Genomic DNA, 9,523 nt, shown 5'->3' with positions numbered 1-9,523 from the left:
GTAGCGCAAGACCGACCCAGCGGAGCGGGGCCGCGTCCGGACGCCGCGTGGGTGGCCGGCGGGCCGGGCGCTGGCGGCCGCCGCTGCCGAGCCCCATGAAAACGCAGGTCTGGGGGAGCTCCCCGCGGGCGCCCATGGCTGCGGCGATGCCGTGCAAGAGCGCGGAGTGGCTGCAGGAGGAGCTGGAGTCGGGCGGCGGCCGCTCGCTGCTGCTGCTCGACTGCCGCCCCCACGAGCTGTTCGAGAGCTCGCACATCGAGACGGCCATCAACCTGGCCATCCCCGGGCTCATGCTGCGCCGCCTCAAGAAGGGCAACTTGCCCATCCGTTCCATCATCCCCAACCACGAGGATAAGGAGCGCTTCGTTAAGCGCTGCAAGGCCGACACGGTGCTGCTCTACGACGAGGCCACCGCCGACTGGCAGGACAGCGGTGCCGCCACCTCCGTGCTGGGGCTCCTGCTCCAGAAGCTGCGCGATGACGGCTGCAAAGCCTATTACCTGAAAGGTGAGGCGCCCCTCGCCCTCCCTCCTGCCCCGTCCCGCTCCCGCAGCCCTTGTCCGTGTCCCCCTGCGCAGCCCCTGGCCGGCCGCTCCATCCCTACGGTGCTCATCCACTGGTCGGACGGAGGTGGCTGACTCATTTTGCTTCCTTCTCTTATCCGTTCTGCCTGATTTGTTTCTATTTTTCTCTATTATTTTTTTTTCTCCCCCCTATGCATCCCGCTTTAATCCCCCGCACAAAATGGTCGCAGGCTGGAAGCGGCCGGGAGCGCCCCGCTCCTTCCTGCGTCGCCTCCCCGGTAGCGGCGGGAGGAGCCCCCCCAGGCTCGCCGCCGGCGCGGCCCCTCCAGCGCTGCCCCGTCCCAAAGCGATCCCGGCTGGGCAACGCCGGGCGCCCCTCGCCTCCGCTCCCCGGAGGGAGCTTCCCCGCGCCGGCACCAGGCTCCTCTCCAGCCCTCCGGGAGGAATGGCTGAATTTTGAGGGGCAAGAGAGCCCTTTTCTTTTTTTTATTTTACCTCCCCACATAACCTAAAAGCTCTCGCTAGGGTTTTCCTCCCCCTTTGCCAGGCAGTGATGGTCTGGGAGAGAGGCAGCCCGGCTCCCCCGGGACACGGCGATGCGGAGCGGGGAGATGCGCTGCGGGGGAGCCGAACCCCGCACACACCCCTCCGCCAGGGCAGGGGGTGCTTTGGGAGCTTTGGTTTTTGGGGGTGTTTTTGGCCATTTTGGAAGATCGCAGCGGGCCGAGCAGAGCCCGCAGCTGGGCTGCTGGGACCCTTCCCATCCTCCCAGTGCTCCCGATCCGGTCGCTGGGTGGCGGCTTTGAGGCAGGAATAACAGGAGAGCGGGGGAGCGTGCGTGGGGGAGAGTGGTCAAGAAAGTTGCCACTTGCGGCTCTTTAAAAAACACGGCTGTTCCTTGATAGACCCTTTTTGGGGAGCCGGAGAAGCCCTGGTGGCGGGGTGGGGCGGCAGGGGGACAGTCAGGTATTTGGGGACCGGCCCTCGGGGCTGCGCAGCCCGCACACGCCTCCTTCAAAACATGGTGAGGGGCCAGCACAGGGGTTGATCCCATTCCCCCTCGATCCTCCGATCCCTGCCCGTGGGCGAGTCTCCCATCCCATCAGCCCATCCCCATGGGCTCCGTTGCTCCCTCCTCGCTTTGCATTCCCGCTTCTCTCCCGGTCGTGCTCATCCCCAGCAGGAAGGAGCGGTTTTAAAGTTACTCCTCAGCTCTCCCCGATGGGCAGGGGAGGAGCTGAGCCCCTTTCTCTGCCTTTTTCCGGGAGCCTCGGTGGGAAATGTTTCTAATTAAAATTCCAAAATGGCTCCTCGGCGCTGTCTGGCGGCGCGGGGGGAGGAGGAGGGCGAGGACGAGCCTTTTTCATGAATGGATGTGGCAGGAGCTGTCTGTCCTGCTCAGTGACCCCGCCACAACCGCCGAACCCACTAACGAAGTTTCCAGGAGCCCTTTCTAATTAAACCATTTGTCAGTGTCAGATCCCGATGGCTGAGCTCCGCTTTAATACCGCCTGGAAAGGAGGTAGATCGGTGGGGTTTTTGCTTCCCTGCCTCTGCCTTCCTTCCCAAGCAGCTGAGCTGAAGAGCCAGAAAAAGTCTTAAGGGCAGACGTGAAGGGTCCCATCTCTCTGCTCCCCTGCTGTGCTTTGGGTGAAGAACAAACCTGTGACACTGCTCTGTTGCAAAACCTATTTTGTAGTAATAAAATAATTTTGAGGATCAGTCTGTGGCAAAACTTAGGGTCTTTTTTCGTGCTTGGAGGTGAATAATTTCGTGGAGTTTTAGTGCCTGGGGTGAGTGTGGGGTGGTTGTCCCTGATCTGTCTTTTCAGACACGAATACTTTTCTCTCTAAGTGGCAGTAATAGCTCTTGCCTAAACTGCCCCAGACCCTTATTTTTGAGACGCTGGCAAGGCGAGATTGTGTCTTGGCGTTGATTTTATTTGCGGATGTTTTTCTTTTGTGGTTGAGATTTGGCCCTATTTTTCACAAGCAATATTGAACTTTGCAAGAACCACTCCTTACTCTCCTGGGACCTGTTTGCTCAGTATCAGTTTGCCCAGAGAAGATAAGGGAGCAGGGAAATGCTTTTCTTGCTGTGATGTTGAAGGGATACCAACTTCTTGCTGGTAAAGACTTTCTGAGTAACATGTTCACAGGTGGAAGGATTACCCATCCTGAAGATTAAAACATCTTTTTCTTTCTCTCTGCCTCTCCCTTTCCCTCTCTCCTTTCCCCCTTCCAGGTGGCTTTAACAAGTTTCAGACTGAATATTCTGAGCACTGCGAGACAAACCTTGACAGCTCCTCACCCAGCAACTCTCCCCCAGCATCAGTCCTTGGCCTGGGAGGGCTGCGGATAAGTTCCGACTGCTCGGATGGCGAATCTGACAGGGAGCCCAGCAGTGCCACGGAGTCGGACGGGAGCCCCATCCCCAACAATCAGCCTGCCTTTCCAGTCCAGATCCTACCTTACCTGTACCTGGGCTGTGCCAAAGATTCCACCAACCTGGACGTCCTGGGCAAATACGGCATTAAGTACATCCTGAATGTGACTCCTAACCTGCCAAACATGTTTGAGCATGACGGAGAGTTCAAGTACAAGCAGATCCCCATCTCAGATCACTGGAGCCAGAACCTCTCGCAGTTCTTTCCCGAGGCCATTGCTTTCATTGGTAGGTAGTTGGCAGAACATCTCTTTTCATACTCACCGCTTGGGAATGTGGTGTGCTGCTTCCCAGGGCTGCTGCTATCTGCAGCCTCACCTCTCCGGGGCACAGCATCAGCTTGGCAGCCGAGTGTCACGCTGTGAGGGGGCACATCTGGTGCATCTCACCCTGGCTGTGTTCAGGGAGGCCTCCCCTTCCAAAATTCAGCCCTCTTGCAGCACCTTAGCCAAGCTACCTGCAAGTGGTTGGACTGGCCCCACTGCCTCTCGCCTTTGTGTGGGGATTTGCACTGCTGTGAAATGGCTGAACCAGGCAGTGGGGAGCTCCTTTGCTGCTTTGCTTGGGGATGGGAACTGCTTTAGTGTGACTGCTGCCAGCAATTCCTTAGCCCCAAATGTGGTTAAAATCAGGGAGTGTGTGTGTGTTTTCTTTTCCTGAGGGGATTTGTAACTCTAGTTGGGATCCTGCTGTAAGTCACCCTAGCATAACTAACTCCTTGTATGGATACTTCTCCTAAGGTAAGTGTCAACACAATGAGTTAGTGATTATAATTACACTGCAGAGCTTGGATGGAAAAACTGCTCTGTAGTCAGCCCCTACAGTTTTGGCTGGTGGTGGTGGGGTTCAGGAAGGAAGATCTCTTCTCTCAGGCCAGCCTTGACTTTGAGAATTGCTTCTTATTCTGTGGGAAGTGTATGTTGGGCTGAACAGGGCTGTACACTTCCAGGTTGACCTGTGCTGTTTGCTCACAATAGTCATTAGCTTAATCAGCTCTGTTTTATGGGGGTGAATGGCACGGGCAGTAATAGCACTGTTAACTATTGAAAGCCCCGTGGCTCCGTGTCTGATTACAAACACTTGTATGGGTAAAGGAGAGGGGGACCTTTGCCTGCAGACTGAAGCCTGTGCAGCCTATTTCAGACCCCGTAGCTTGCGCTGGCTGTGCTGTAAGGCCTGAAATGGGGCAGAGCAGCTGTGGATCCTTGGCTGATCTTCAGCTGTCAGAAACCCTGATTCCCACACAGTCTGCTTTGCCCCTGGCTTCTGCCCTCCAGTAGCATGGCTGTGGTCATACGTTGCTGCTTCAGTGTGTCTGATGTCCCATCTGCACTTCCTGCGTGAGCAGGGCTTTAAACGTCAGGGGTGAGGTACAGTGTCCCTGCTGACATGTGGCATTTGGGATCTGTTTGCTCCGCTCCAGTCAGCCCGTGTCTCTGTGAACACTGAGCTTGTACTTTCCAGTTAATGACAGGAAATGGAGGATTACCTCACTCTAAAACCAAACACCAAGAAATGCTGTGCAGGTCAGATGAAAGGCAAAAATGTCTGGAAAAATGTTGAACAGGATAGCCTGGGGGGAGGGCTGGGTACACTGGGCGGTGATTGCCCACCCTACTGGAAATTCTTGCCTGGTTTTGGAGGTTGGGCAGAAAACCTGTTGTGGCTTGGGTCTGGATTTTTGTTTTGCCTGCTTCTTCTTTGCCCTTCCCTGCACTTACGTTGCCAGAGCGTCTCTTCCCTCCGGCTTTGCCCGAGGATCCTCTTTCTCCTGCCACTTTTTCGCTCCCCGCCAAGCTCTCAGTCAAATGACTGACTTCAAAAAGGGCTGCCCAGAAGTAGAAGCAGCGCTGGGTACTTGCGTGCATTCAGGGCTCTCAGTGGTGTGTCCCTCTTTCAGCACTGAGATGTCAATTCATAAAGGGATCACGCTGTTCCGGCTGTGCGAGAGACAATGAGTGTGTGTGTGCTTTTCAGTTGGTGGCAAGGGAGGGGAAATTTCGCTGCTGTTCTCTCGCCATTTTTTGGTCCAGCCTGCATTCCTGCTTCCCGCTACCATTCATCCTGAGAGCCTCCTCCAACACAAGCGTTTGTTTGTGGTGAAGTGCATTTCTGTCGATCCTAAAGAACAATTTCACAATAAGGGAAGTTCCTGCACTTCAGACTCCACTTAAATTGGCATTGGCTGCATTCATGTAACTTTCTAGTGGTAGGAGGACAGGAATAGCAGAAGAGAACAAACAGGTCATGTAGTGCTGGGCTGCAGCCTTGCCCTGAGTGCACAGCCTTCCCTGGTTTAGTTGGAGTTGAGGTGGATGTGCTGTGCCCAGCCATCAGCATCTCCCTGGAGCTGTTGTCCACAGCTTCATCTGCCTCCTTTGGGTTACTCCAACTCTTTTGAGTAGAGGCTTTTGATGTTCCCTAGGCAAGGGATATGTTGCTAGACCTGATTGATAATTCTCAAGCACACGAGGTGCTTGGCCTTGCTGGGGATGTGCAGCTTTGCCATGCAGCAGAAATATCTCAGGAGCCCTGTGGGGAGAGATGTGGGTGTCCAAGGGACATGGGATGGTGTCACTAGGGGCAGGGGATCCAGTTCTGGCAGTCGTTGTGGTGCTGGGAGCTTGCAGCTGCCACCTGGCCCTGCTCCAAAGCCATGTGTTTTTGGTGCAGAATAATAGACTTCCCCTTCCCCTTGTCTTGTTTCAGATGAGGCCCGTTCCAAGAAGTGTGGGATCCTTGTTCACTGCCTCGCTGGCATCAGCCGGTCCGTAACAGTCACTGTCGCCTACTTGATGCAAAAACTCAACTTGTCCCTGAACGATGCCTATGACTTTGTGAAAAGGAAAAAATCCAACATTTCCCCAAACTTTAACTTCATGGGCCAACTCCTGGACTTTGAGAGGACTCTGGGACTCAACAGCCCCTGTGACAACCGCTCGCCCAGTGAACAGCTCTACTTCACCACCCCCACCAACCACAACCTGTTCCAGCTGAACACTCTGGAGTCCACATGAAGAGGACGCTGCCTGGTCGGGACCTCGAGCATCGAATCGCTTCTCTTGAGTATTTCAACTCTTACGAAAATATCTGTCTAGCCAGGCAGCTCTGAGATGAGTAGCTTCTCTGGGCAGAGGTGCCTGGTCGCTGCTTTAGGAAGGCTAATGCCGCTCACTAGGTATCCTGATCCAAGTGGTTTCAAGAGGTAGTGTTTTTACAGGGGGTTATTTAACAGGGGCGATGTTACAGCGTTTCGGACGCAGCTGTCACCGGCAATAACCGCTTTCCTGGGTCCATTGAGACTGTCAGAACACGCACACGTGTGAAGAGCTACCGGGGGTTAGCTTGCTGTGGAAAATGAGGAGATTTATGCACTTGGAAACCTTGAACAAAAGGTGTTGGGCCAAGACTGTTTTAAAACCCAAGTTTACTTTTTTTGATTTAAAAAGAAATAAGAAAAGGTAGATCTTACTCGAGCTTTGGGTTCAAACTCTTTTTAGATATGTAAGTTCTTGACTGTTTGTACAGACCAGGTTGCAAAACCAGTATTTTATTCTGTTTCTTGTTTGATCATTTATTTTTTTTTTAATCAAATGTTTATATTGACCAAATGCATTTTGCACACTTTGTGAAGCCTTGGTATGTCCTGGCATATTACTGGGTACTCCAGAGAGAGATACATGCTGCTGCTGTTGTTGTTAGCATCTGGTAGGAAGCTTTGTTATGTGTGAAGGCCAGTTGGGCTTAACCGCAACCCCTTCACCACTCCTGCACTCACAATCACAAACTCTGCACTGATTCAGCCAAGGTGACTAAGCCGCAAGCTTTTTTTTTAATGCCACCCCTGCCAAAAACACTGTTTGCTATTGCCAGAGGTAAAACTCTCGTAGCCTCCAGAGCTGGTAGAAGCATGTCTGAGCCCGGCTTCATTCTCTGCTGCCTGTTGACTGATTTAACGTCATCCAGCTGGCCCGAAACCATTCCAGCTTCCCGAGTCCAGAAGGTAGTTGCAGTGCTGGCGTTTCTTGTGCACACTGGATTCTTTCCCACGTGTGCGGGGTGGAGGGGGAATGCAGCGAGCGCCTGGAGCAGAGCGAGGATTGTGTGGCGGGACAGGACTCGATCGTCACGCACGGAGCGCGTGAGGGGAGTGAGGAGGTGTGGAAATGATGAGGAGAGCATTGTAACAGAGAATTTTTTTATATATATATATATATATATATGAATATATATATTAACTGGCAAATTCTGAGATGATTGGAGCTTTCAACAGAGGTTCTGATTTTTTTTCTTCCTCTTTCGAATAACTTTATGCCGTGCCTTCTATTCTGAGAAGACTTGTATGTATTTCTGGCTAGTGTTTGGCAAACTCCTTTTACCAAGCTGGGAGGGGAGGAAGTGGTAATAATTTCTGGGAGGAGGGCAGAACGGATTTAGAGATTTCTTTATTGGCTGCAATGTAGTCCCTCCTTTCTCCCCCCTCCCTGTCCACTTTAACTCTCATGTTAGTGAAAAAAAAAAGCCACGGATTTTTTTCTAAATATCCAGTTTTTTGTACTTTTTTCAAGAAAAATAAAAAATTATTAAAAAAAATCTCCATCTGGAGGAATGTTTGACGCTGTCACATCCTGAAACTGTTCTTTTCGTTAAAGATGTTATCAGAATGTTGGAATGAGCTTCTGTTTCTTGTTTTCTGGTTGTTTTTTGTTTGTTTGTTGGGTTTTGTTTGCCACAATGTTGGGATTGTGGGTCATTGGAAGGGAGAATGGGCGTATAGTTGTGAGTGAGAAAATTGAGAGTATCCTAATTGCATCTTACCTCATGGAGGAATTTATTTTTTCAGGGATTTTTTGACAGTGCATCTCTATTGCATTACAGCTAAGCTGGTTTGTAAAGGCTTCCTGTGCTGTTAGTGGTCTTTATTCTTTAAAGGAAAAAAATAAGATGCATCTTCTGATTAGTAAAAATGAGAGCTTGTTAGTGAGGAATGGTTCTGCTTTCTGAGTTATGAAGGAAAATTAGTGACCCTATATATACTGATCCAATATTGGGACTTTGTTTATATTGCAAATAAATATTATTTTTTCTTTAAAAATGATGTTTGTGTCAGATCCTTGTCTAGCCTCTGCCCATATAAGGGCACGCTGCTCTTATCCATTTTTTATGGTTGATTAGGATCCTTGTGTGACCATGGAGAGCGTTTGCTGGGCTGTGTTCAAGTGTGGTGTTTGGTTTCATGCACAGCTTAATTTTTAAGACCTGTGGTAAAATGGAGAGGGGGAGGTGGGCGGGCGAGGAGAGGGATAGGGGGTATTGGATAAACTGGAGAACAAAGAACAGCTTGAGAATGGGACTGGCTTTGACCCCAGCCATTCCTCTGTGCCAAAAATAAATAGATAAACTAAAGACACTTTTGTTCGCTGTTTAAGCCTGGCCCACAAAGGCATCGCAAGGCCTTGCCCACAACTGTTGTGTTAGCAGACTTTATTTTGGTAGGAGAGCAAGAAGTCAGGGGCTTGTGGGCAGCCACCTGATGGGTTATCCTGGGGCTCTTGCAGAGCTGGAGCCCCCTCCTGCATCCCTGGGGAAGGGGTGCCGTGTCCCACTGTGCTCCCTGCATGGTTTGTGGGAATTCTGAAGGGGCTGATGAGGATGCTTTAGGGTGAAACGTGGCTCTAAACATCTGAGTGCAGCCTATGTAAGTGAGCTGTGACTCTGCATGTAGCTGGGGAGGAGTGGGTTCCCCCCAGCATTCCTTGTCTTAACCTCAATGGCAAGAAATTAAATGACTTCAGTTGTGCAGTCCCTCAGAGTGTCTGTGTCATCTTGTTCTAATCCTGGGGTCTGAGCACAAAAGGTAGTTTTATTCCAGAAGCAGCTCAGGCTAGTGGATGCAGAGGGGAGGTAGAGGTTGAAGCAGGAGCCAAGCAAGTGTGTGCATGAGTTTGTTTACTCCTGGACTCCATGATGGGAATCTATATATTGATTTGGACACCTGTTTGTGGCTAAACAAAAATCTACCTGGTTTGCAGAGGAAAGAAGACCTTTAGGTTTTCCCTTGTAATTACATGGTAGAGGAGCTCTTGAGGAAGATAGGAAACTGTGCTGGAGGCTGGCTGTGCACTGAAGGAGTGCAGAACAGCTTGTCAGGTGTGTGGCTGTATTTGCTTCCATCTAATTTCCTCTCAGGTTTTTCTGCTAAAGCGTGGAGCAGGATATTTGCAGTTAGCATTGTAAGCACATTTGTGTGGTAGCTGAGTTGTGGCTGTCTGCAGCAGCACAGCTGCTGTTTGCTGTGGCCTTGGAGGAAGAGCTGGTGTGCAGGGAGCTCCTGGGGACCTGATCCCTGATCCTGGGTCATGCTGTGAGTGCCCTGGCACTGTGGCACTCAGAAGCCCTGATGCCAAACAAAGGAGATTACTTGTCTGAAAATCATCCTGCCACTTGCAAACAGGACACACAGGAGCTTTTTCCAAGCTGCCTGGCCTCAGCAGCAAGCAGCAGCCAGCCTGGCTGGTCTTCAGCCCATCAGTGTTTTACAAATCTCGGAGGGG

At 51.5% G+C, this 9,523-nt stretch overlaps 1 protein-coding gene across 1 annotated transcript; it reads left to right on the top strand.

Moving 5' to 3' along the window:
- The first annotated feature begins 80 nt into the window (after positions 1–80).
- DUSP7 (dual specificity phosphatase 7) lies at positions 81–8,067 on the top strand. The gene is made up of 3 exons (XM_063164579.1): positions 81–507; positions 2,769–3,197; positions 5,679–8,067. Exons 1-3 carry the CDS (start codon positions 96–98, stop codon positions 5,984–5,986), a joined length of 1,149 nt encoding a protein of 382 aa, XP_063020649.1. The 5' UTR covers positions 81–95; the 3' UTR covers positions 5,987–8,067.
- Positions 8,068–9,523: the final 1,456 nt, after the last annotated feature.

Source organism: Melospiza melodia, chromosome 10, assembly GCF_035770615.1.
Source record: "Melospiza melodia melodia isolate bMelMel2 chromosome 10, bMelMel2.pri, whole genome shotgun sequence".
In the NCBI taxonomy this organism is placed as follows: Eukaryota; Metazoa; Chordata; class Aves; order Passeriformes; family Passerellidae; genus Melospiza; species Melospiza melodia.
This window is presented reverse-complemented; position numbering and strand designations above follow the sequence as displayed.